The sequence below is a fragment of the Lathamus discolor genome, chromosome 11, assembly GCF_037157495.1.
Source record: "Lathamus discolor isolate bLatDis1 chromosome 11, bLatDis1.hap1, whole genome shotgun sequence".
NCBI classification, from domain to species: Eukaryota; Metazoa; Chordata; class Aves; order Psittaciformes; family Psittacidae; genus Lathamus; species Lathamus discolor.
This window is the reverse complement of record NC_088894.1, coordinates 412,369-437,946: the sequence shown is the minus strand read 5'-3', so window position 1 is coordinate 437,946 and position 25,578 is coordinate 412,369. Positions and strand designations below refer to the sequence as shown.

General features: G+C 66.3%; 4 protein-coding genes and 1 long non-coding RNA gene across 9 annotated transcripts; 3 read left to right on the top strand and 2 right to left on the bottom strand.

Moving 5' to 3' along the window:
- Positions 1-660: 660 nt before the first annotated feature.
- LOC136020275 (uncharacterized) lies at positions 661-6,085 on the bottom strand. The gene is made up of 2 exons (XR_010615262.1): positions 5,895-6,085; positions 661-1,551 (listed from the first exon to the last, which is right to left on the bottom strand). It is a non-coding gene; the product is annotated as an uncharacterized LOC136020275 (long non-coding RNA).
- A 1,755-nt stretch (positions 6,086-7,840) lies between these two features.
- Positions 7,841-13,011, top strand: LOC136020506 (WAP four-disulfide core domain protein 2-like). 2 transcript variants are annotated; one of them, XM_065691641.1, is made up of 4 exons: positions 7,841-7,959; positions 11,618-11,752; positions 12,611-12,763; positions 12,845-13,011. In XM_065691641.1, the coding sequence occupies exons 1-3, from the start codon at positions 7,875-7,877 to the stop codon at positions 12,760-12,762; spliced, it is 372 nt and encodes a 123-aa protein (XP_065547713.1). In that variant the 5' UTR covers positions 7,841-7,874; the 3' UTR covers position 12,763; positions 12,845-13,011. The 2 variants fall into 2 exon arrangements, with proteins under 2 accessions (XP_065547713.1, XP_065547712.1); XM_065691640.1 differs by lacking the exon at positions 7,841-7,959 and adding an exon at positions 11,205-11,399.
- Positions 13,012-13,571: 560 nt separating this feature from the next.
- Positions 13,572-15,718, top strand: LOC136020647 (WAP four-disulfide core domain protein 3-like). The gene is made up of 5 exons (XM_065691920.1): positions 13,572-13,872; positions 13,978-14,118; positions 14,231-14,374; positions 14,781-14,939; positions 15,162-15,718. Exons 1-5 carry the CDS (start codon positions 13,572-13,574, stop codon positions 15,383-15,385), a joined length of 969 nt encoding a protein of 322 aa, XP_065547992.1. The 3' UTR covers positions 15,386-15,718.
- A 719-nt stretch (positions 15,719-16,437) lies between these two features.
- On the top strand, positions 16,438-22,085 carry LOC136020678 (SCO-spondin-like). 3 transcript variants are annotated; one of them, XM_065691992.1, is made up of 13 exons: positions 16,438-16,630; positions 17,981-18,130; positions 18,491-18,634; positions 19,080-19,211; positions 19,463-19,585; positions 19,794-19,937; positions 20,052-20,198; positions 20,344-20,493; positions 20,574-20,720; positions 20,801-20,920; positions 21,011-21,148; positions 21,355-21,489; positions 21,967-22,085. In XM_065691992.1, the coding sequence occupies exons 1-13, from the start codon at positions 16,558-16,560 to the stop codon at positions 21,975-21,977; spliced, it is 1,614 nt and encodes a 537-aa protein (XP_065548064.1). In that variant the 5' UTR covers positions 16,438-16,557; the 3' UTR covers positions 21,978-22,085. The 3 variants fall into 3 exon arrangements, with proteins under 3 accessions (XP_065548064.1, XP_065548063.1, XP_065548065.1); XM_065691991.1 differs by having other exon boundaries at positions 19,743-19,937; XM_065691993.1 differs by lacking the exon at positions 18,491-18,634 and having other exon boundaries at positions 19,743-19,937.
- Positions 21,756-23,890, bottom strand: SPINT4 (serine peptidase inhibitor, Kunitz type 4). Of its 2 annotated transcripts, none has more exons than XM_065692000.1 (4): positions 23,772-23,890; positions 23,423-23,596; positions 22,934-23,101; positions 21,756-22,844 (listed from the first exon to the last, which is right to left on the bottom strand). In XM_065692000.1, the coding sequence occupies exons 1-4, from the start codon at positions 23,884-23,886 to the stop codon at positions 22,732-22,734; spliced, it is 570 nt and encodes a 189-aa protein (XP_065548072.1). In that variant the 5' UTR covers positions 23,887-23,890; the 3' UTR covers positions 21,756-22,731. The 2 variants fall into 2 exon arrangements, with proteins under 2 accessions (XP_065548072.1, XP_065548073.1); XM_065692001.1 differs by having other exon boundaries at positions 22,764-22,861.
- Positions 23,891-25,578: the final 1,688 nt, after the last annotated feature.

Sequence of the window (25,578 nt, the reverse complement as noted above, 5' to 3'; positions counted from 1 at the left end):
GCAGCTCGGGTGCCGTTTCTCACCCTGACGGCTGCAAGCCCGGCAGAGCCCCGCTGCTGGGAACTGTGAGAGCACCGGCGCTGAAAGCCGGGAACGGGAACCAGACAGCGCGGCCAGCACCTCCCGTCCGCTGCGCCGGGCAGGGGGGATACCCCGAGCCCCCGGACACAGCTGGGGGCGAAGCCGGAGCATGTGGGAGCCCCCCGGGCCGTGCTGCTGCTGCAGGCAGGGCCCCAGCCCCCGCCCGCCTGCTCTGGAGTCCCTCTCTGCCGCCAGCGCCCAGCAGTGACCCGCAAAGGCTGCCCCGAGCGCGGCGTTGAGCGCCGGTGCGGGAGCAGCGGCTGAGCGCGGCGGGGGGCGGCGGCGGGGGCAGCCGAATCCCGGCTTCATTTTATCGCGAGCTCAGGTTTCAGTCCAGATGCTTTGAGATCTAATTCTGAATAAATAATTGTACTGAGTAACCGGGTCCCGCGGTGATTAACTAAACACACTGAGCCTCGCAGAAATTGAATTAGTGCTGTGCGCTCAGCCGTTATTGCCCTCCCCACGTCATGAATAGTGATGAGGGGTTATTAAGGAATGTAAATGATGCCTCAGGGGGTTGGGAGCACGGGGGTGCAGGGCCGTGTGGGCTGATAGGACAAACCGTTAGGAAAACAGCCTGATTGAAGCCGCTTTTTAATTATGTCAGCTCTCGCTCTTCCGCGGGTGCTGCAGTGCTTCCGGATGCTTTTGGTGTTATTAAAATGGAAAAAAGGGAACAAGTTGAAGCTGGAATGTGAAATGAGCGTTTGTGAAGTGGAAAAGCTGCAGTACAGGGGATGGTAGGGCCCTGCCTGCAGCCCTACACCCCGCGGGACCCCAGCTCCGCCACCAGCCCCGGGCAGGGTCCCCTCCACAGCCGCAGCCCCATCCTGCAGTTGGGCATCACTGCCCAGGAGAGGCTCATGCATTTTAACAGGTTCTCGCCTGCGCTCCCCGCACCACCGAGCAGTGCTGACAGGGGCAGCTCAGTTAATCAGAGGGGATAATGGAGGCAAAGGAAGAAACCTCAGACCAAATTGCTGCAGAAATCATGAGCCTGAGCTCGAAGCTATCCAATTAAACTGGGAGGAAGCTTAGAGGGAAAGGCGGCTTCTCCCAGCCATGTCCCACTGCAGAGGGAGAAGGGGGACAGGAGGGATGTGCTGCTGGTGCTGTCCTGGGCATCACAGCCCAGCCAGCACTGCCACGTCGGTGGGTTGCCTGTAAAACACAGGGGTGTTGGGGTGATGAACATGGCACCAACCCAGCCCTGGTTGTGCTGTGGCCACCATTCAACATCGCCACTCCCCCCTGCTTGTGCCCTGTGCCACCAGCTGAAGGGCTCAGGCAGCACTGAAGTTAAACAACCCACATCTAATGTAGTCAAGGCCCGTTACTGCTGCATTACCGCAGTGTGACCATGGACAGACGGATGGCCAGGGATGGGAACACGCACGGGAGCCGGTCAGGATTCAGGTCTCTCCACACTGATGGCTTCATGACGCCAGGCTGGCCTCTTAATTGCACCTGTAAATGTGAAATTACTGAAGGGTGAAATGCAAACGGGCTGGAACTTTCCCAGAGCTCACACCAGCTCTGCGCCAAGCCAGGCTGCCCGGCGGCTCCCTCCCAAACCCCCAGCAGGGAGAGGACCGGTCACACGCTGGTTCCACCAAGCTGCAGAGACACCAGGAGATGTCCCAGCCCCAGGGTGCCCATGGCACCTCCTCCGGCCCTACATCACCCCAGTGTCAGAGCAGAGCCCAGAGCCAAACCTGCAGCCTTTGACACCCTCACCGGTGCTGCCTTCCAAGGCCAAAGGGGTCCGGTGCAACCCCTGCCATGGTCCTGGTGGGATGCCCATGCCCATCCTGCCATCCTGTTATACCGGTGCTGTCACCATCCCAGCACAGCTGGAGCCTCGAAGCCAGAGCAGCACCTTATTTATGGCTCTGCTTCCCCGAGTTAAACTCCACAAAGTGTGACAATCAAAATTAAAGGTTTCTGCAGGAAGGCGGCCGGGGGGAAATCAGGGCCGTGGCCAACGGAGATTTCCCAACGGTGACTTTTAAATTAAAGGGGAAAAAAATCCCTTTAATTTGGCGGCGTGCTCGGGCTGCAGCTCACTGGGCGCGTTATTACCCAGCTCAGCAAATGCTCCCAGAATTTGCTCGCACTCCAAATTACCCATCTCTCTGCAAGGCAGCACATCCCCGCCTGTGCCAGCACCGGGGGCCTGCGGCATAGCCTCGAGCGGGGCTGGGACCACGCTGTGGCCCCCCCACCCCTGTCCCAGGTCCTGGCCAATGGAAAATGACTCCTGCGGACCTGAATCCTGACCTCCTGAATGCTGGGATCCAGCATGGGGACCCCCATGCTGAAATGGCCGTGCTCCAGAGCCCTCACACTGGCACAGCCCATTCCCACTCCCAGCCCCTCCAAGTATTTCATGCTGCAGATCCAGATTGATGGGCTGGGGGTGCTGGCCTGGACTGGGAGCAGAGCCGTGGGGGGCACGGGCAGCCCCAGGCCCCCCGCCCTGTGCAGTTCTTCCCCTCCCTCTCCCCCCGCCCCTGCAACGTGAAGCAATGAAATTATTTTTCTACTTGAGTAGTTTTCAATTTAGATTAAGAAAAATCCGCGCTCCGTTAGCGCCGCCGCGGTAAATCAGCGCCCGGGGCTGACAGCGCGATCGCTTATCGCCCGCAACCCTTTCTTCACGTTGACAGGCTCCAAGTGTGACATTGAGCGAGGGCAGCGGCAGCGCGGCGGGACGCCGGCCTGGCACGCACCGCGGCACCGTGCTCAGCCCCAGCAGCAGCAGCGCCCAGAACAGGAGACAACAGTGGGCACAGCTCGGCACCGTGCTGGGGCTGCACTGAGCACATGCTCCAGAGCCGCGGCGAGTCCTCGCTCCCACCCGTCCAATACCACTGGTGATACGGTGACAGCCACCATGGCTGTGACAACACCCATCACCAACTGCCCCACAGCCACACCAGGAGCTGATCCCGTCCTCTGCCCCTGTGCTGCCGCTGTCCTCGTGCCAGCACCATCAAAAGGAGAATTTGACAGAAAACAAACCCTTTTTTTCTCCCTCTGGTTGTTGCAGCTCGTTTATCGCTTGCACCGGGGCAGGCGGAGCTGTCAGTGCCTGAACCTCACTCATCCGTTTAACCTTGGGGGAAGAAACACATTTGTGCCGGATAACGTGCATCAGATGGTGGCACAGGGAGCGCCTGTAGCTGCTGCGCCTGATGGATGGGCTACAGGGGCCTCGCCTGACCTGTGCTTGTATGTTATCTGCATTGCTGCAGGAGGCTTTTCATCACACCGACAGCTCCAGCATCGCCTGCCTGGCAGGAGCTCCTCGCCAGGGACAGCTGCAGGCAGCAGCAGCCATGAGGAGCCCGGCACTGCAGCACTATGGCACCACGAACCACGTGCCCAGACAGGGTCTGCAGGCTGTGCCTGGCTGCACTGGGGATGGAGGGATGGGGACAGCCCGGCCAGGAGCAGAGCTGGTGCCTGCCGTGCCAAAGGGGATGGAGGATGTGTTCACCACCAGCGGTGCCACCAGCCCGGGCAGAAGGGAGAGGCCAAACGGTTTCACTTGTCCTTTGGGTGATGTTTTGCCATCGAGGGGTCCTGCAACAGTAACAGAGAGGGGACAGACCTGGGCAGCCAGAGCACTTGTGACAGATGAGTGCTGCCAAGTACCGACGCAAAAGCCATTTGGTGTGGGGAAATGATAGATGCTAACGCTAATTTTGAGCACAGGCTGCCGAATTCCTCCAGACAGTCGCGGCGCTCAGGATTTAGGGCACAGCTGCTGGGTTCAGATAAGGTGTGAAATCAGCCCAGCGTGCAAGGTGTTACTTAATAATGGACGTCTCATGATGGATGTGGTGGCTCCGTGATACAACCTCCACATTTGGAGCCTTTCAAATCTCTTACCATCAATCCTGGTCCCTGCTGGGCAGTGGGAAGAGGAGCCGGAAATGGTAACACACCAGGACATTGCTGCTCGCCCAGCACCACGCCTGGATCGGAGATCACCTCACCACGGTGAGCAGGATCTGACCCACGTGGGCAGCACAGGGACGTGGCACCAGCCCCGAATATTTATGGTGCAAACGAAGCTGGAAATGGCAAGTGCTGTGCTTGTCCGGAGAGTTTGATCTTTCCTCTGACCTTATGAAAAAATCTATTTGTGTTGAGATTTTAAATTCACTTCTTAAATCACCCACTACGTGTTTCACACTGTATTAATTTCTCCTCAAGCAAATGGGTTTGGTATTTGCTCTTTTCCAGTGCATCCTCCCCACGCAGAGCTGCATTGTCATGACATGGGCTGGGAGAGCCCTCGAGCACAGCAGGAAGGCATCGCAGCAGACACCAGCTCATGGCTGTTCCAGCCCCCAAACCCACCCCCTTTCCCATCCCACAGCTGGAAACTCCCAAGGCAGGAGCACCACCAGCCCTCGCATGGCACAGCACACGCTGCTGTGGGTCCCATCCCCTGGCAAGCAGGACTGGCCATGGGACAGGTGGGGAGAGCACATGATCTGCTTAACGGTGCTGAACCACCACTGATTTATTGCCCAGGAAACGCTTCACTTAGGTAATGTATTTAAAGGAACTAATTAGAATTGTATTAATATTTATGGACCTTATGGAGAAGCTGATAGGCGCTATTGGAGGGTATTAACTGTTATCTTATACTGGGCAGGACTGTGGCGTTTGGAGGCAGCTTTAACCGTGGTAAAAGCAGTCGAGATGTCGCCGGAAGGCGCTGACAGCAGCTCACCCGACGCTGCACGTCCAAACCGCGTCTGCAGCACTAATGAATCCCGGCTGGAATTAATCACCCTGCCCACATGCTTCCCCTTAGCATCCCTCCGAGCATCCCCACAGCCAGGGACGGGCACAGCCGCCTGCTCAGGACGTGATGCGGGCAATGGGGGCCGGGAAAGCCGGAGCTCCCCCTCCTCCAGCCGCTGGAACTGCAGCACAGTGCCCACACCGGACCCGATGCTCCCGGCCCTGCCGCTGCAGTGCTCCCAGCCATCCAGCGGGGAGAAGGGCCGGGACCAGGCAGCTCCCGGCTCATCCATAACCAGCTCCCTGCCCGCGCCCGACCTCTCGCTATAGCAAAGTTCACATCAATTTTCCTTCCCCTCATTTGTCTGTAAACCACGAAGAAAAATCACTGCCGCCTGCCCGCATCAGGCGCCGCGGTGATGTATGGCTGTAATAAAATCCCCATTTTGGGAAGCCGCTTGCCTGTGCCGCCAGCCGGCACAGCACGCATGGCATGGGGCTGCCGCCAGGCCTCGAACATCCGGCACCACCCAGCCCCGGCCTCCCCACACCAGCATCTTGGCACCACCACAGCCGGTGGTTATGGATCAGAGCTATTAGAGCTGTTACAGAGCAGCAGCCTCCATGGCATCATTCGGGTGCCATTAACCCCAAGAGCTGCACTGCGGGGCACGGCACGACAGGGGCTGGGGACAGGAGTCAGGATGCTGGGGACGGGGATCAGGGTGCTGGGGATGAGAGGTTGGCCCCATCCCTCCCCCACAGAGGGGGCCGAGCAGAGCAGGCGAGGAAGGAGCCGAACTTTCAGGAGGTTTTTCATCTCCCCTGCTCCCGGTTCCTCGCTGTCTGTGCCTGCAGAGCTGCCAGGGGCCCATGGGGAGGGTGCCGCGGCTTTGACACTGAGCCCTGCTCCGCTTTGCCAGCGAAATGCGGGGAATAAACTGACCAGAACGATGGGTTAGAACCTGAGCGAACACCGCCTGAGGCGCCCCCGCCCCGGCCCTGCCCGGTTGCACCGCGCCGCTGCGGGAGGAGGCATCACCCACCGGTTCGGCGCCGGCTCCTCGGCACTGCCCCGAGCCGTGCCCCGAGCTGGGACTCTCCCGCGGCCTCTCCGTGACTCCTCACCCGATGCAATGAGGGCAGCGCCGCGCTCGGACCCGGTGAAGGCTCTGCCCCGTCCGCCCCCGAACCGGCCCGAGGGAGCGGACCCGGCTCCGTGGCCCCTTAAATACCGGCCGGGAGCCCCGGCGCGCTCTGACGGAGCAACAGCCTCCTCTGCCGGCCGGAGCCCGGGGTGCTGCTCTGGGACGGGGACCGCGGAGCTGCGCGACGCGGCGGTGGGGGGGTTGCAGGCAGGGAGGGGGCAGCGGGCGAGTGGGGCTGCAGGTGGGGGGCACCGTTCCCCGGCCCCGGGACACAGGGCAGGACACGAACGCGGTTAACGGCACGGGATGGGCACACGCAGCCGGGGGAGGCTGAAGCCCCCCCGAGCCAGGAGCCACCAGCACCAGCCAAAGGACCGGGCACTGCTCAAGGGACACTGGTGACTCCCAACATCAGCACCGCGGCACGCGCCACGTCGGGGCAAAGGCACCGCTTAGAGAGAGCCCGTGCACATAAACAGGGACGGGACCGCTTCCACAGCCCCGGTTCTCCGGCCAATGGTCCCTTTGTTTCAGACACCGTTTCGGTAACAAGAAGCGCATTTGGCCACTCGGAGCAGGGATGACGCAAACAGGAATTTCCCCAAGTGGAGAAATGCGATCGTTGAGCTGTAAAACCCCGAACGAGACCACAGGGCTCACGCTGGCCTCGGCACAAAGACCGCTCCTTCCAGCCGGGCTGGCCTTGTGACAGCCCCGGGGCAGGGACAGCCCCCGGCGCCCCGCCGCTGCCTCTGCCCGACCTTAGCGACTCGGTGGGGCACGGTGAGAGCTGCAAACCCATTTGGTGGGGTCAGGGCGCAGCAGTGGCAGCACCGCAGGGTCCCTGCGGGCACAGAGCAGACCTCACCCTCAGCACAGCCACCCTTCACTGCGCCGGGCCCCCCATGTCCTCCCCGCACTGTCAACCTTGGGCTTCTCCACAGATCCGTGCATGGGGAGGTGAAAGGCAGCCCCGGTGCTGACCCTGCCAGAGCACCCGTCTGCCGGGACATGACGGCAGCAGCCGCCTGCCTGTCCCCACATCGGAATGGTGCTTGGAGCACGGTGCGGGCCGCGGGTGCGCCCAGCCTGGCACGACAGGCAGGCTGCACTCCCCCGAGGCCACGCTCGCCCGCGGGACGTCGGCTTCACCCTCGGCTCTGGGAGACGCGGGCACTGGACTGCGATCGGGCTGGCAGGCGTTGGGTCTCTGTGTGGGTATGGCCGGGGACAGACCCCGAGCTGCTCTGCCCCACAGCACCCTGTGCTGTGCTGCCAGGATGGCCACTGCCACACGGGACCCTTCTCCTGCTCCGTTCCTGTCCCATGAACACGTCCAATCACTTGTGACACATGAGCAGCACTTGACATCGGTGGTGTTCAGTCCCACAGCTTAGTGAGGGGACCGACCACCCTCTGACCCCTACCTACGGGTCCGCCCCAGCACCCCCAGCTCCTGCAGTCACAGGAAAAGTCCTATCTGCACCCTCTGGGCCACTCTGAACGTACCAGCCTTCCCCCTGTCCCCTCCTTCGCAAGCCCCAGAGCTCCAGCCCCTTCCTCCAGGCTCCCCATGGCCATGAGGGAAGCCGCAGCCATGGCCGCATCTCCCTGTGCCCTGGGCAGGGTGTTTCTGGGTGCTGTGGGGTGCTGCCATCCCCACCCCAGCTGCAGCCTGGCTGCTGCAGCTGGGCCGGGGCTGTGGTAAATGATTCTCAGGCAGTAACATGTCGTGGGGCTGTCGCTGCCTCGGGCACAACTGAGCTGCAGCCGAGTTTCGGCACATGAAGGTTTATGTGTGCGCGGCCCCTCCCCAGCCCCACGCGGATATAAACCCCCGGCGACCCGCGCTGCCCATCGGTACCTGCAGGAAGCACCATGAAGACTGCCATCGTTCTGCTCCTGGGCATCCTCGCCCTGTGCACCCACATACAGCCGGATGCTGCGGCTCCTGCCAACACTGGTGAGTGCTCAGGGGGCGCTGGGCAGCTGTGGGGCTGACCCAGGCTGGGGTCCTGCGTGGGATGAGCAGGTCAGAGCGACCACACCAGCACAGAGCCAGGCGCTTCCCCAGCTCCGGGCACCCCACACCCCACCAAGGCTGTGGCTCTGCAGCACAAAGAGGGGCTGCCGTGGTCTGCACGGTGCGGGCAGCGCAGGCAGGAGGGGGTCTGGCAGCAGCAGCATGGTGGGACCCGCCACCCTGCGGCGTGCACCAGCATTCCCCTGCCAGTGGGTGCTCGCCTGGGCCCCAGCAGGGGCCCTGGGACCGGGCAGGGTCAGGTAATGCCCATGCATCAGCCCATGGGTCCAGAGTGGGGACCCCGAGCTGTGACTGCCCGGGCCCGATATCTCCCAGAGGAGAGGGTGTCCTTCTCTACCGCTGCTCCCAGCTTGCCCCGCTCTGTGCCGCTGCGGGCGGCTGGTTAGCCAGCCGGGGGCACCTTGCCTGCTTTTAATCATTGACCATGCTCCCTCCCAGGGAGACGTGACTCCAGCACCTTCCCTGCTGCCACGAAGGAGCTGCAGTCACCCGCAGGGCTTAGGTGCAACCCGCATGACCAGGCTCGGTGGTGGCAGGTGCTGCCACCCAGGGAAGTTGCAGGGAAGAGCCTCTGGGTTTGGGCTCAGGGCTGCTGACCCCACGTCCCCAGCCAGGATCCCCCCTGGGGCAGGCATTGCGATGGGGACTCCGTGCTGGCAGACCCCTGCGCTCCCTACAGCCATCCTCAGCCTCTGTCAAGGAAGTGCCTGGAAGAGCCAGGGTGGGGACGGCAGCATCCTGAATGCCACGCACTGGGGACAGGAGCCAAAGCGTTTCTATCTTCCGGAAAGCGATGCCGACTTTCCAACAGCTCCACCTGGCTGGGGGCAGCTCCAGCCGGATCAGCCGCTCAGCAGCCACCGGGCACACTGGGGCCAAGGAACAACCTTGGGCAAACCCGCCAACACCCACACTGCTCCCCACGGCTCTCGCCTTCCCTGCGGTTTCCCCCTCTTCTCCTGCCACCTGCCTGTTCCTGGGCTCCCGGCTGCTCCCATCCGGCTGCTCCAGCTCAGCCGAGCTGCTGGCATCCATCCTCACAGCGTCCCCGTGTTGGCTGCTCACCACCAGCACCAAGGCCATGCCACACGCTGGGGCAGAGCAATCACACTGTCAGACCGGGGCAATGGCTCTCGAAGGGAAGCATGGGAGCAGCAGCTCAGCTGCAGTGAGACATGGGGCATCCCCTGCTCTGGCAGCAGGGATGGCACCACGGGGTTGGCAGCACTGGAATGGCAGCAGTGCTGCTGCTCCAGGATCGGGGTGGGCTCTGTCCCTGCACAGACCCGGCAGGGATGGCACAGGTCCCTCACGTCCAGCCCAGATGATGGAGGCCGTAGCCAAGGCTCATGCTTGCAGCAGCCATGTTACCACTCACATCCCACCCCCACCACAGGAGCACCGTGTCCCAGCCCTGGCCTGGGGGCCACTGGGCTGCAACACCCTTTATTCATGGAGTCCCAGCGTCAGCCCCGGGCTAGAAACACCAGCCCAGCCCAGTTCCCCGGTGCATTGTCCCCAGTGGGGCCCAGTCTCATGGGCACAGTAGGAGCATCCCACCAGCCTGAGCGTGCCTGTGTACCGGCACCAGCCCCAGCAGCTCCATTGCTCTCTCAGCACCCAGCCCTTTCCCATCCCTGCTGGTCGGATCCTGCTGCTGGTGTTGGTGTAGTGCGGAGCGGTGTTGGTGCAGGCACTGGCCCATCCACACCAGCTCCTGTTCCTGCACAAACACCGGTGGCAGGGAGGGGACCGCAGGCAAAGGCAAACAGTTACTGATTTACTGCCGCATTGTTGACTGTGGGGTTAAATTACCTGGAGACGGACCCCGGAAGAGTGGACACCGGCTCGTGACTCAGGCAGGAACCGTGTCCCAGCCCCACATGCCCCTGGCCACACAGGTCTGCAGGATGCTCCAGCCTGGAGCTGGGTCTGCCCCTGGTGCCTCTGCCAGCAACAAGGGCACATCACTGGAGATGGGGCAGGTCTCACCCTCTGCCCTGTTCAGGCTCAGCCTGTGACCATAGCCAAGATGGGCCCCAGGGATCTGGGATGCTCTAGGATTGACCCCCAGGAATGCGGTCCAGCCCGTGGCTCCCAGCCAGACAGCACCGAAACCATGCAGGGGGACCCTCGTTGCAGCAGCATCCAAACAACCAAGGGTGTTGAGCTGACACCGAGAGCTGCGAGCAAAGGGGGTCCTTGGGCTCCCCACGCAGTGTGCTGGGCATCAGGAGGAATTAAAGCCACCACTGACAGCACCGGTGGAGGAGACAGGAACTGGCAGGGCAGCAAACTGCTGAGAGCAGGGCAGGAAAGCGGCTGCTCCAGGCTGCTTGCCCACTGGGGCAAACAAACCCCGGCTCGATGCTGCATCCCCGTGTGCGGGAGGGCGCACACAGGCCTCGGGAGGGGTAACCCAGACACCGCCGTGCCGAGAGGCTCTGGGTCCTGCATCACCGCCGTGCCCGGAGCACCGGGCCTGCAGCCAGGCTGCTCACTCCCCGCCAGCCACTCGCCCAACCGGTGCTGCCGGATGGTCCGGGCCGCATCCCCGCGGCTGCTGGAGGCTGCGAGGATGGCGGGGGCTGTGCGAGGAGGTCGGGCAGCAGGAGCTGGCGGGGGGGAACCAGGGGCAGCCCCGGGGCGGGCGCCGGCCGGAGGCACAGCAGCCTGGAGAGCCCTGCAGTGGAGGAGCGAACGCTGGAGGAGGACGAGCGGCTGGAGCAGGAGCCGGGCGAGTGGCAGCAGCCGCCGATCCACAGTGCCAGCAGCGGGGCACCAGCGACTCAGGCTGGGGGCTCCACTCGAGCTTGAGACCGCGGCAGTGGCGGCGGCAGGAGGAGTCCGAGCAGGGGTAGCTCCTGCGCCACCCCGGTGCGCCCGTGCCGGGCGTCCGTACCAGCGGCATCCCCGGGGGCTGCATCACCGAGCCCTGCCCGATGCCACGGCAGCGCCGCGACCCCCGGCTGGGCGCGGGGTCCGCAGGGCTCGGGCGCGCAGCGCACGGGGCCGCGCTGGCGGCTGCTCTTCCTGCCCGGCCAGTTTTCGGCGCGGCCGCCCGGTCTCCTCCAGGCTCCCCCTCCCTGGGCGGCCGCCAGCAGCGGCAGATACCTGATCCTCGGGTTGTGCAAGCGCGAAGGGGGAGCCTGGCCCTGCCCGGCCCCGGGAGCCACCCGGAAGGCCGAGCCCTCCCGCCCGCCCGCCGCCCCACCTGCACAAGAGCTTAAAGGCCGCCGGGCGGCCCGAGGCGCAGCGCCGGTCCCGCACCATGCCCAAGGCCCGCAGCGTGCTCGTCCTGGCGGGGCTCCTGGCTCTCTGGGCAGAGCTGCCGCCAGCATCCGCCCAGAATGTCACCAGTGAGTATGAGCGCACGGCTCGGCACGGCTCGGCACGCCCCGGGCCAGCAGCCAGCATCACTCCCAGCCCCAGGGCCGGCCGGGGTGGGGGCCGGGGCCGAGAACCAGCCGGCGCCCGGCGCGGTTGGGCTCAGCAGCATCCCTGGACCCAGCCCTGGTGCTGGCGGCAGCATCTCCTGCCCCGGCGCTCACCCATGGCCTCCACCTTTGCCTTGCAGCAAAAGCCGGCGTGTGCCCAGACCCGGCGACAGAAGCAGTGAACTGCACGGTGGGGTGCCAGTCCGATGGTGACTGCGAGAGCACCCTCAAGTGCTGCCCGGCGGCCTGCGGCAAGGCCTGCCAGAAGCCCGACGGTAACGCTCCCTCCTGCTCCCGGTGCTGCTGCCGTGAGCCCACAGCCCAGCCCAGCCGGCGGCACCGGTGCTCCAGGGTGCAGGGCCTGGGCGCCCGTTGTGCATCGCCTGCAGTGCGGTTATCGGGGACTGAGCAGGGACCCCGGCGGGGCTGGGGTGTGCTCCCGGTGGCCACACTCACCCTTCCTCCTCCCAGCAGCATGGGATCAGTGCAGTGGGCAGGGGTCTGCACCATTTTCCTTGCGGCTCTCATTACCCACTCATCCTGGTGGGCAGTGGCCAGCCCAGGACATGGGCATGGTCCTGCCTCCCAGCCATCATCTCTGGCCCTGCATGGACACGGCCCCACGGCCACCCGAATAAGCTCACTCTCTGTGCCAGTCCTGCTGGAGGGCAGCCCCAGTGGATGGGTTCAGGAGTTGAGATCTCCAGTGGCAAACAGACGGATGTGAACCTGATGCTCTGGTACCTCCACGGCCGCCTGCAAGGGCAGAGCTGGCCCAGCTGTGCTGCAGTGCAGGACGGCGTGGTGCAGAGCTGGTGGCAGGCAGCTGGACAGGATGGCAGGGACCCTGCACACTGGGACCCGGCTGAGCCCACACACCGCAAGCACACAGCCAGGGCTGGCCATGGCAGCTGTGGGGAAAAGTGGGGTCAAGGCACTGTCGCGGCTGCGTTTTCTGTGCCACCAGGTCAGGCTGCACCATGGGGTCCGGGGGTCTGCTGGCCAGGCTGGGGGTCCCTCCACTGTGGCAGACAGGGGCTAGGCCATGCCCGCAGCTCCGGGGGCTGCAGGGTCAGCCCTGCCCCGTGTGCTGGTGCCGGCAGGGCTCAGGCCATGTCCCTTTGCCTTTGCAGAGAAGCCCGGCACGTGCCCACCCGTCAGCCCCGGGATCCCCATGCTGGGCGTCTGCACAAACCAGTGCAAGTCGGACTCCAACTGCTCCGGGAACCAGAAGTGCTGCAGGAATGGCTGCGGCAAAGTGTCCTGCGTGACACCCCTCCACTGAGGTCAGTCAGGTGCCCGCCAGCCCCGGGGATCCTGCAGCCCCCGCGGCCCATCCCGCTGACAGCTCTCTGCTCCCTTTGCAGGCACAGCCACCTCCTGCCAGCCTGGCCACAGGGGAGCTGCTGCCCGACACGAGTCCTGCATGCCCAGGCCCTGGCCCTGCACCGTCCCCCTGTCTCGGAGCCTTCAGCCTCATCCTCCTCCCTGGGGTCCCCTGCATTCTCTCCAATAAAGCAGCCTCTCCCTGCCACCCCCCTGGCTGCCTCTCTCTGTACTGCTGTGCTCCTGAATGGGCAGCATCCTGCTCACTGCTGGTGCTGCCTGGAAGGGCTCCACATGACAAGCACCATCACTGACTGGTTGCACTGTATCTCCAAGGGTCCCCAGCCTCTCCCGTGACCTACCCTTCTGTGCAGACAAGCCCAGAGTGGGGCCATCAAGGTGCAGCCACATCTGTGTCCCATGGCAGCAGAGACCTGCTCTCTGCTCTGCAATGCTGGCCAGGCAGGACCGGGGTCAGGACACCGCTCCCTGTGTCCCATCCCTCCAGGTGTTCCATCCCGGGAGCTGCTCACGGGTCACTGGTCACCTGGAAAGGGCTCACTGTGGGGGATGCACCACTGTGGGCCGCGAGCCCAGCGCTGCCCCGGGAGCCTCCCCTGAGCTGCATTGTTCGTGCCCGGCGCTCCCTCGGTGCCCACAGGGTGCTGCTGCGGGAAGGAGCAGCTCGGCGCGGCCGGACCCCCCCCAGCAGGGTTTAAATCCCGGTCCTTGGGCGCAGCCCCAGCTCGGCTCCCCGGCGGCAGCGCCATGCCTGGCAGGCGCAGCCTCCTCCTGGTGCTCCTGGCTCTGGCCATGGGGCTGCCGCCAGCCCCGGCCCAGCAGCACCGCACCAGGCACCGGGGCGCTGCCCCCACGGTCACTGCGGCCCCGCGGGTTTGGCGGCCCCGCGCTGCCCTGCCTGCCCCCGGCAAGGCGGGCGAGTGCCCGGCGGGGGGGCACGGGGCGCCCCGCGCGCCCGGGCGGTTCTGCCTCTCGGACCGCGGCTGCCCTGGCACCGAGAAGTGCTGCCGGAGCGGCCCGGGCAGGGCCTGCCGCCTGCCCGCCACAGGTACCGCGGGGGCCGGGTGGGAGGCGGGCGGGGGCCGGGGCCCGGTGCCCGCGCTGTGATCCCCGCTCCCGGGCACGCGGCCGCACGTGGCATCTCCCTCTGCAGAGAGCCCCGGCTACTGCCCGCGCTCCGGCAGCGCCAGCGGCGCCAGCTGCGGCGCGAGCTGCAGCAACGACACCGCGTGCAGCCCTGGCGAGAAGTGCTGCGCCCGCGGCTGCTGCGCCCGCTGCCTGCGCGCCGAGCCAGGTGAGGTGGCCCCGTGTCCCCATGCACGGACAAGCCCATGCTCCGCAGCCCCCACGGTTCCGTGGGGCCAGGCCGGCTGCACACGCAGCCCCAAACCTCCCCTTCCCTGCAGCCAAGCCCGGGCTCTGCCCGCGGAAGCGTGTCCAGAGGAGCGCCGTTGCCTGCTCCAACCGCTGCGCCGATGACCGGGACTGCCCCGGGGACCGCAAGTGCTGCTTCTCCGGCTGCGGGCTGGCCTGTGCCTCCCCGGACAGAGGTAGGGCCCCGCCATCCCCCTCCAGCGGCTCCACTCCCCCCGGGCAGGCGCTCACCAGACCCACATCCGCCTCAGCCAAGTGTGAGCCCCTGGCACTGCCCATGGCTGCCCCGCAGCCACCCTGTGTCCACCGCAGCCGCACCGGTGTTGGCACAGCCCCTCCCTGCGAAGCCCGGCGTGTGCCCAGCGGGGTGTGCAGCCGGTGGCGGCCGCCCAGGCCCCGGGGAGCGCGTGCTGCCGGCTGTGGCACCCAGCGCCGCACACACACCCTGGCACAGCCCCGGCCACTGCGAGCCTGGGGACAGGGGGCAGGACCAGGATGTGATGGGGGCACAATGGGGACGGAGGTCACCCAGGGCTGGAGGAAGCAAGATCCTGGAACTGCTACGGTCCCCATTGTCACCAGGCAGCCGCCACGCTGAGGCGAAGCCCGGCACGTGCCCCGTGGTGCTGCGGGGGTCCCTGGGACCCTGCCTGGAGCTGTGTGACACCGACAGCGACTGCCCCGGGGCTGCCAAGTGCTGCACCACCGGCTGCGGACACATCTGCAAACCACCCACCGAGGGTAAAACCCCCAGTGCCCCGTGGCGTTGAGACCCCCCCATGTCCCCTCCCTTCCCTGTCCCAGGCTGAGCTCCCCTGCCAGGGCCAGCACCCTTGTGGGGGCAGTGGATGTGCAGGGACCCAGCTGCTGTCCCCATGGGGCAGGACCGGGTGAGGATCACTCCAGAGGGGTGCCCTCCCCAGAGGTAAGCCCCTCACCCCTCTGTCCTTCCACATGTGCCAGCACATCCCGGGCTCTGTCCCCCCGTGGCTGATGGTGACCGGTCGGCCGAGTGCCTCCTGCTGTGCCTGCAGGACAGGGATTGTCCTCGCGAGCAGAAGTGCTGCCTGCGGGGCTGCGGCCGGACCTGCGTCCCCCCATTGCAAGGTAAGACTCCCTCTGAGGCCCCCAGGTCCAGCAACCCTGGGCACCGCACAGGTCTCACCCTGCAGCAGGTCCAGCCTTGAGGGGACCAAAAGTGGCCCAGGGTGGGAGCACCCCATGGTCCCCATCGCTCGGGACAGAAGAACCCATCCTGCACTGCCTGCCCCATCCATCTCCCCCAGGCACAGCCTAGCCCTGGCTGGGAAGGGCTGCGCCAGGAGCTGGGTGCCAGAGTCGCTGTCATCGCACCCTGTGGGTGAGCAAAGAGCTGCTGCTGCTCCCAGCATCCACTGCCCCCCGTCTGTGCCTGCACCGGATCCTCTGCACTGCCAGCCAATTGCACCAGCATTGCTCTGACGAGTCCTGTCCAGGGTACTCAGCACCCCCAGACCCTGCACCCCATCGGCCCCGGCTGCTCCACAGCACTGGAACTGAATAAACTGCGTTCAGCTCTGGGTGGCTCTGCAGTGGGTTCCAGGAGGCGCAGGCAGCCCCAGGCTGTCACAGGCAGGGAAGTGCAGGCGGGCACCCACAGCATCCCCGCAGGCCGGCACTGGCCCGGGGCAAGGAGAGGTTCCTGTTTCCGTGCGGGCACCCTCCAGCCACCACCACCCCATAGTGACCATCCCACGACGTCTGGGGCCACACGGATGTCCCCTCAGCAGTCATGGGCTGGAGTGCAGAAACCAGTTCCCTCGGATTCCTGTCACCGAGGAAGGGCTCATTAGCATCCCATAGTGTCAAAGCCTGGTTGGAAAAGCAGTCACGGGTTGGGGTAGATGAAGCACCCAGACAAGAAGGGAGCAGCACCCACCTGCCAGAGGCCACTGCAGGGTGCACGTGGGAATGCGCGAGTCCACTCGCTCCCCAGGCGCAGCCCGGCCCCGTCACCACGAGGGGACACGGAGGTGGCCCAGGACACGTCTCCCACCTCTGGTCCCCCTGCGGGGGTCTCGGGGGGCCGGCCAGGGCCGGGCTGTGCGCGGCAGGGTCAGCGGCCGCCTGACCCCAGCCGCCCTCCCCGGCCCAGCGGTCGCCCTGACCCGCGAGCGGGGCTCGGCCGCAGATAAGCGGGAGGCTGGCGGGGAGCCGGCGGGTTCCAGGAACTGCCCCTCCTCCTGCCCCCTGCCCCCTGCCCCACCCCGCGGCCCGGCCGGCAGCCCCGCTCCGGCTGCCCCGGCACCAGGCACCCGCACCAGGGACCTTAAACCCATCCCTGGCTCGGCTGCGGACACACAGCGCGGCCGGCAGCACCATGAGGTTGGTTTTGCTCCTGGGGCTCATCACCCTCAGGGCAGAGGCGGGCGCTGTACCTCAGGAGACCGGTGGTGAGTACCTCAGGAGAACCTGGCAGCTGCCAGGCACAGGCCCCCGGCCCCCTGGGCCCCCCTGTGCCCCCTCTGCCCCTGCCCGGCGCATGCCGGCACTGCCTGCACGTGCTGGTGGGGACCATGTCCCTGACAGCCGCAGCATCTGTGCCACAACCCTGCTGCCTCCGTGAGCCCACTCCCGTTCTGGGCTGCATGGGCACATCTGCACCCCCTGCACCCCGCATGCACCCCCTGCACCCCGCATGCACCCCCTGCACCCCGCATGCACCCCTTGCACTCTGCATGCACAGCAGCTGTCAGCACCCAGGGGTGCTGCTGGCAGCAGGGGTCCCCTCCCCATCCTCCCTGGGCACCCCACACTGACACAGGGGGACCTGGATTTGGGATGTCTGTGCCTGCCGAGCCCAGAGCTGAGGAGGGGTCTCTGCAGGTGATGGTGGGTGCCAGACCTGCAGCTCTGCAGTGTCCGGGCTCTGGTCCCTGCACCTCCCACCCCTGCACAAAGCCCCTGACCACGGGGATGGATCCAAACCCCAGCGGAGGGGCTGGGGCTGTGGGTGCCGCTTCCCAGTACAGACCCCGCTGGAGGACCCCCCTGCCGTGGGGCGATGAAGGGCAGTTGTGCCCCGCTGTGGTACTGCTCTGCCCACCCCAGTGGCCGGGTTCCTCTTTGTTTCAACCAAACAGCTGCTGTTTGGAGTGAAAACCCTGCAGCGTCTCCATTTGCAGCCCAAACAGCGCGGCTGGGGCTGGGTGTTTGCAGAAACCATTGCCCAGGGGCATTGCCCACTGCCAGCAATGGGGCACAGGCACCGGCTGGAGCACGCACTCACCTGTGCCCATGGCAGGGCTATCCTGATTTTCCCAGCATGGCCAAGATGAGCACAGGGTGCCAGGAGGAGGAAGAAGAGAAGGTGGCAGCAGCAAGGAGCACGCTGCTTGCAGTGGGGATGCACGGGGCAGCAGGATACTCAGGGATGGATCCTGTGGGCTCTGTACCGGCTTCTGCATGACAACACCACTGACACTCCTTGTAGCACTCACTGCCTCACGAGGGCACACACAGCCCCGAGCCATGCCACACTGTGCCCTGCTGTGCCGTGCAGGTCTCAGTGTGTGGGCACAGCAGCCCAAGGGACATGCTGCAGGGGAGTCCCCAGCCCCACTCCAACCAGTGCCCCTCCTACCAGGGCCCCCCAGGTATGGAGGATGAGAAGCTCCATCCTGCTGCCTCACGGGTGGAGGATGAGGGGCTCTGGTTCTGCTCCCTGCGGATAGAGGATGAGGAGCTCCATCCCATGGCCCTGGGGATGGAGGATGAGGAGCTTTGGTCCCACTCCACCACAGGGGAGCCCCAGAAGCTGGGGAGGTGCCCGCGGGACTTCACACGCTGCCTGCGCCTGGAGCCCCCACTCTGTGCCAATGACTCCAGCTGCCCCGGCTGGCACAAGTGCTGCCTCCGAGAGTGCCGGCTTCGCTGCACCGCTCCGGCACAAGGTATGGCACCGCAGCATGGCCACCAACAGCACCTCTGTCCTGGGGCAGCCAGGACCCTTCTCCCCTGTCCCTGTCACTTGTGCCGTCCCCATTGCCCTGAAGCAGCTCTCCGTGTGCTGCTGGCAGCCTCCTGCCCACAGCCCCAAAGGCTGGCACGGGGCATGTGGAGGGGTTTGGGATGGGGCAAGTGGTGGGGTCCTGCCATAGGCAGCAGAGGGGCCTGGCAGGGGCAGCAGAGGGGTCTGGCAGGGGCAGCAGAGGGGCCTGGCAGGGGCAGCAGAGGGGTCTGGCAGGGGCAGGAGGCGCTGCCCTCAACACCGTTGGTGCAGCCTCACTCAGCCCCGTGCCACAACACTGCAGAGAAACCCGGCGCCTGCCCGGCAGCAGCCCCCGAGGGGCTCTTCTACCCCTGCTCCTTCCCCTGCCTGGAGGACCAGGACTGCCTGGGGATGCAGAAGTGCTGCGCGCTGGGCTGCGGCTCTGCCTGCCTGGAGCCGGTGCAGGGTAAGGCCCAGGGCAGCGGCACAGCCCCGGCTCACCGCTGCGTGTTCGCGGGGCCCGGCCGTGCCGTAGCCACCTCCCCACCACCACGGGCCTCGTGCCGCTCCCCTCCACTGCCAGCGCCTGGACCACGGTGAGGGGCCAAGGAGCCCCGGCGCGGGCAGGCACCCGCTGGGATGCTGCAGCCTCGCACCCGCTCTGCTCTCCCAGACCAACCCAAGCCCGGGGGGTGCCCCGCGGCGTAGCCGGGGCCGTGCTCACCGGGTGGGCTCTGCCGGTGCCAGCCTCTCGCTGCTGGCCCCTGCGGCCCCTGTGCGGGTGCCACTACAGGGACCCACCGCGCGGCTCCTGGGCGGGCACTGGGGCGGGCAGGGGACACGAGGCCACCCCCGGCTGGCCACCGTCCCGCTCTGTCCTCACCACGGCACCGTCCCGCTCTGCGGTGCAGGGGACACCAGCCCTGCCGCAGCCACCCCGCAGCTGCCCCAGCCACAGAGGTGTCACCAGGACCAGGACTGCTCCCCATCCGAGGTGTGCTGCCACCAGCAGTGCAGCCGGCAGTGCCACGCACACAGCCAAGGTGAGCGGGTCAGACCTGCCATGGAGCTTTGACGGCTCTGCCCACCCTGGTCCCCACGGCTGTGCTCTGAGCAGTGCCGGGAGCCGAGGGCACAGGGCTGCCAGTGCCGGTGCAGGCCTGCGTGCTGCACCGGGGCGGTGGGTGAGTGCCGCAGCCAGGGCAGGAGCCAGGCAGTGCCAGGGTGGGAGGGGACGGGTGTGCCCTGGTCCCCGCTGGCATTCCGGGCGCCCCATGGCCCGTCTGCCTTGCAGGGGCCCCCACGGCCACAGCAGCCTGGCAGGAGGGGGTGAGGTGCCAGAGTGACGGGGACTGCAGCAGCGGGGAGACGTGCTGCGACGGCCGGTGCGCGGGGTCGTGCAGCACCGTGCACCAAGGTGGGACATGGGGGGCCACTAAAACCGGGGAGCTATGGGGGCAAAGGCAGCTCCGCGGTTCTGGTGGGAGGAGATGCCGCAGCATTGCCACAGGGTAGAGCTGTGCTGCGGTGCCCGGTGCAGCAGGGCCATGGTGCTGAGGGGGCTGCGGTGCCAGGGGATGCATGCCCTGGGCAGCCCCACAGCCACTCGGTGCCGTGCCCTCCAGAGAAGCCTGGCTTCTGCCCTGCCCGTGCTGGGCTGTTCCCCAGTTACGACTGCAGAGCCTGGTGCTGGCATGATGCCGGGTGCCCCGGAGAGGAGAAGTGCTGCCTGCGCGGCTGTGACTACGTCTGCCTGCCCCCGGCCCGAGGTGCGAGCTGCTTGGCCCCAGCATGAGAGCAGCGGGCTGGGATCCTCCCCAGCTGCGGGGCTGTGGGTCCCCATCACCCCCTGTGCCCACAGCTCCACTGCCTCCTGTCCCCAGAGAAACCGAGCATCTGCCCTGTGGCCACGGAGGTACCAACCGCTGCGGCCCCGTGCGGCACTGCCTGTGCTGGGGACTGGCAGTGCCCGAGGGATGAGAAGTGCTGCAGCAGCACATGTGGGCACGTGTGCTCAGCCCCTGAACGAGGTGAGGACACAGCCGCCAGGGCCGCGGGGCCACACGGGCACGATGGAAAAGCTCCTGTGGGGCAGTGGGCAGGCAGAGCCCCCAGGGCAGGGGGTGCCCGCAGTGCGGGGCGTGCCTGTCCCTGTCGCCCCTTCCCACCCCTCAGACAAACCCGGCGAGTGCCCGAGGGTGAGGCCGCGGCAGCCACCGGAGCCGTGCGAGGAGGAGGATTCCTGCACCCACGACAGGGACTGTCCCCGGCAGGAGAAGTGCTGCTTCTCCGGCTGCGCCATGCGCTGCGCCCGCCCAGCCCGCGGTGAGCGCGGGCAGCCTGCGCCCTGCACGGGGCACGGGGTGTGTGGGACCTGCGCCCTGAGCTGGTCCCTGCCCATGCAGAGCACCCCGGGCAGTGCCCTCGGGCAGAGCCGTGCTGGGACCCGCGGCGCAGGCGCCAGAGCCAGTGCCTGGACGACAGCATCTGCGGGCGAGCCGAGAAGTGCTGCAACACCGGCTGCGCCTGGGAGTGCGTGGCCGTGCCCAGAGGTACCAGGAGCACTGCTGGGGGGAACTGGCCACCAGCCCCCGAGGGCCACCGGGTGACAGCAGTGGCTGTGCCCCTGCAGAGAGCTGGGAGAGGGATGGTGGCCAGTGCATGGAGGAGTGTGAGGCCGACTCACAGTGTCCCCGGGGACAGAGGTGCACCAGCAACGGCTGCGGCCACGTCTGCACAGACATCCCTGGAGGTGAGAGCCAGCCGGGTCCCCCAGAGCCATGCGGGGCCAACCCTGGGTTGCCCTATGGTGGGATACCCCTGCTGGGTGCTTCCCTCGCAGGCAGAGTGGGAGCATGCCCCATCCCCAGGGAGCCAGGGACGTGCCTGGACCTCTGCAGCTTCGATGAGGAGTGTCCCTGGGGACACAAGTGCTGCAGCAATGGCTGTGGCCACATCTGCACACCCGCCTCTCTGCAAGGTCAGCATCAGGTACCCCTCCTGGCTGAGCCCGGGGGTTCCCTTGACACCAGCCCCCCAGGGACAGCCTGGTGCTCCCTCCCCAGGGTCCCGCACCCTCCCCGCTGTCCCTGTCCCTCCTTCTGTACCCCACCTCATTGCATGCACACGATGAGCACGCGCGGCCTCAGCTCAGGGCTGCCCATGACCGTGCTCTCCCTCCCACAGAGCGCGATGCCGCAGCCGTGCCCTGGCACGGGGCCGAGCGGTGCCCGCAGGAGTGCGAGGCCGACTCGCAGTGCCCCGGGGGCCAGCGCTGCACCCACAGCGGCTGCGGCCACGTCTGCACGGACACCCCCAGAGGTGAGGGGGGCCTGGGCCAGCCGGGACCCAACAGCGCCCTGGGGTGCCCCACACGGGCTGCTCCGCATCATGGGCGGGGGGGAATGTGCCCCATCCCCAGGGGCCATGGGATGTGCCCAGACCTCAGCAGCCTCCATGAGGACTGTGCCTGGGGGCACAAGTGCTGCAGCAATGGCTGCAGCCATGCCTGCACGGGGGTGCCTGCAGGGAAAGGGGCACTGGGCTACCAAGCAGGGCCAGCACCAGGGCAGAGCCATATGAAGGGCTCAGTGTTCAGTGTGCTCCCGGCTCCACGTTGCTGCAGCTGACCCCTGCTGCTGCCCCATCACTCTGCTCCCAGCAGAGATGCGCTTTTGGGTTAAGGAGACCCGAAAGGACATGGAGCTGGATGAAACCGCCACCAGAGCCAGCCATGCTCAGCGGCACCGGTGGCATCCACAGCCTCAGAGCTCCCTAAAACCGCATCCTTCTTTTCAGATGCTGCATGACCCGAGGGCAGCTCCTCCATAGCAGGAGGACACCTTCGGAAGGGGACACGGGGCCAGCTGGCTTGTCCCCTCCCCACCACCTCCAGCAATAAAGCCTGTACTTGGCCACCCTCAGCTGCCCTGAGTCTTGGCAGCACCAGGCTGACCCCACCAGGCACTGGGACAGCGCCGGGGCTCACTGGGGCAGGGATGGCCTTACCAGGGCTTGGGCTGGTGGCTCAGCCCACACCAGGATCACTTCACCAGAGGTCAGTGAAGTGATGCAGACACAGACCCAGCTCTGGGGCAGACGCAGACTCGAGGCTGCGGGACGGGTATGCGCCAGCATCCACCAAAGGGTCTGCTCCTCCTCCATCAGATTGCTTTAGCTCCCAGCCAGGTCACGTTGGCAGCTTGAGGGCAGAGCTAGGGCCGGAAGCCCATCCATGGGCAGTGGGAGCTGCAGGGTGGTGGCTGGGTGAGCCTGGGGCTGCTGGGAGCACCCACTGCCTGGTGCCAGCGCAGGAGGGCAACCCAGAGGGACGGGCACTGCCTGCGCAGGCAGGAAGGACAAGACCCAGACGTGCTCATCCGAGGACCTGCCCTTGTATTGAAGTGACACAGCCCATGGGAGGGTCAGGCTCCTCCAGCCGGGCACCATGGCGCGGGAGGGCGCAGCCGTGCTGCCGTGGGTGCGCATCCCTGCCCCTGGGCTGGTGAACACCCCTGGCAGAGCCGCAGCCCCCAGCACAGCCACCCTGGCCAGCAGCGCCCATCACTGCCAGCCCTGTGGGGAACGGCTCCCCACGGGGACAGGGCCGTGGGCACCAGCAGCAGCTTCCCGTGGGCAGGGACCTGTCCGGGGCCACTGCGCTCCCCGGGACAGCACTACCGGGCACCTGGAACTGAGACACAGCGCATCAGGAGCGGGGCAGGGGCGGCACAGGGCACACGGCACAGGGCACAGGGCTAGTTACCAATGTGGGAGCAGGCCTGGAAGCACTCGTCCTTGGTCTCGAAGTTGTTCCTGTTGCCACCGCAGCCGCCGTAGATGAACTCCTCGCACTGCTGGCTGGAGACGTTGAAGAAGAAGCGGCGGAAGAGAGCCTTGCAGTTCCCACAGACGGAGGGCAGGTAGCAGAAGTCTGCGTGGTCCGAGGGAACAGGCTGAGCCAGGGGTGGCAAACGGATGCTGCCGGGCTCGGCACTCCAGGGCCCATGGAGAAACCTCCACAGCTCCGGTCCCTTCTTAGTACCAAACCCTTCCCACCAGCAGCCAGCTCTGCACCCACCGGCCCCATGGCCCCACGCACCTGCAGGTGGTTCCTCCGCACCCTACAGCACAGGGCCCCCTGGCTCTGCAGGACCCAGCAAGAGCTCAGCGATACCCCAGGGAAACCCCCTCTTGGTCTGCTTGGCTCCCACCCCTGCTGCTGACCCCCACCGCTGCGGCACCGAGCCCTCACCCAGCACTGGCTCCTGGCACGTGTAGCCACACTTGCTGGGGCAGCACTTGGTGGCACCGGGGCAGCCAGCATCGCTGGTGCAGTGGGAGCAGGAGGCATCTTTGTGGCAGGCATTGCAGTCCTGGTGCAGCAGGTCCTCCACCTCCGGGATGTGGTAGCAGTACCCGGGCTTCACTGCAAGACAGAGACCAGGACGCTGGGGAGGGCTCAGGGCAGCCCCCCAGCACCCCACGGCCAGATACTGGTCACCCGCAGCCCCGTGCCCCTGCAGACACCCGGCACCCTGCAGGGAGCTCTGGGTGGCAGCAGCATCAGGAGCATCCCCAGCACATGCCCTGAACACACTCACCCGTCCCCAGCTCCTTTTGTCCAGCTGTGAGCGGGGTCGGGCCACACCGTGCGGCGAGGGGGAGCAGGGCTGCGAGGAGGGGGAAGAGAAAGAGGTGGCCGGGCATCAGCTCCATGGTGCCCTGGACAGCCGGGTCTGGCCCGGGCGCGGCGGGCTGGGATTTAAGGTGTGCCGGGGGGCGGAGGGAGCCCGGCTAATTCCTGCCATGTGGGTAAGGAGCCGCACCCAGGCCGGGCCCGGCCTCCCCGGCAGCATCCCGCAGCAGCGCCGAGCCGGGGCGACCGGTACGACGGGATGGCTGCCCCGGTGCGGCGGCGGCACTGCCCGCGCTGGGCTGGGGGCACCGCCGGCGGCAGCCGCAGCCGCTGGGGACGAGCAGTGCTGGGGACGGGCACGGGGAGGTCGGTGCCAGCCTCTGCACTGCCAGGGAGCATGGAAAGGGTGCGGAAAGCCGCCGGTGGCACAGGGCAGGGTCTGGGCACCGGGCGCTGCGGGACTGCTCTGCCCGCGGGGCAGGTCCTCGGGGAAAGGCCCCTTCACCCCTTTCTCCTGCGCTCCCCCCCGGCTGATGGAGCATCCCGGGAGGATGGTCCCGCAAAGGGCTGAGGCCCCGGTGCCACCCCGTGTGCCAGTCCCACTGCTGTGGAAGGGAGGTCCCGCAGGACAGGGATGCTCCCGTCTCTCCTCACCCTGCAGGCACTTTGCCACCCACTTCATCATCTTCTCCTGGGCTGGGACCACCCCCTTCACCCGCTCCTCTCCCGGGGCTGCCTGTGCGGAGCCGCGCCTGTGCCCCCCAGAGCCCCCCTGCGTGTGAGGCATTCCCCGGGACACAGCCGGAGGTCCGGACCCACGGCCGCGCAGGGCTGCGGGCGCTGGGCTGGGTGCAGGCACATCCCCGGCATCTGGCCAGCACCCATGGGCGGGCGTGGGGTGAAACCTGCCAAAAGGAGGGAGAAACAGATTAAGCTGTTGCCGTTCAGCAGGAATAATTGTCTTCCTAATTACGGGCATAATTACCGTCCCAAGGGGGAAGTGGAGAGCGAGGAAAGCTCCGTGGGGAGAGGCCAAAAAAGTTGGATGTGGGGTGCAGTTTGCGGGGACACCCATGTCCCAGTGCAGCCTTTCCCTGCCTCTGCTCCCTCCTCTCTGGAGCAAAACTGGAGGGACACAACAGTGACGGGAAAGGGACCCCTGCACAGGGACAGTGGTGGTCCTGGGGCTGCAGCTCATCTGCCATGACCTGGAGCTGCACGGGACATTCCCAGTGACACAGAAACTCCCGGTCCTGCGTCCCACAGGAGGGCAGGGCCACGGCACCAAATCCACCAGTGCTACATTTTTCCCCATTATCATCCCATGGTATCTCAGCCAGCCGGGTGATCACTGCAGGGACTGACATCATCATCCAGAGCAGCCCCTGCTCCCAGAGGAATGCCATGGCGAAGCTGGGCAGACACAGCAGTGAGCATGGGACTGGTGCCACTGGTGCTGGGGTTTGTGTCACCATGGCAGGGGGGGTGTTGTGAGACATCTCTGTGCCACCAGGACGACGGCCCGATGTGACTGACGTTCCATGGGGTGACAGGAACCAGGTGCTGTCCTGCTGCCCACCCAGGGGCAGGGACAGACCCTGTTCACAGTGAGGATCCCCCAGCACAGCAGAGCCCGCGCCCCCCACTGCTGCTCATCCCACGACTCCATGTGCTCCTGGGATGGGTCACACCAACGGGGAGAGTCCCCATGCAGTCGGTGGCATGCTGGCAAGCACATGGTGCTGCCCAACCAGCCGGGACTGCGGATGGTT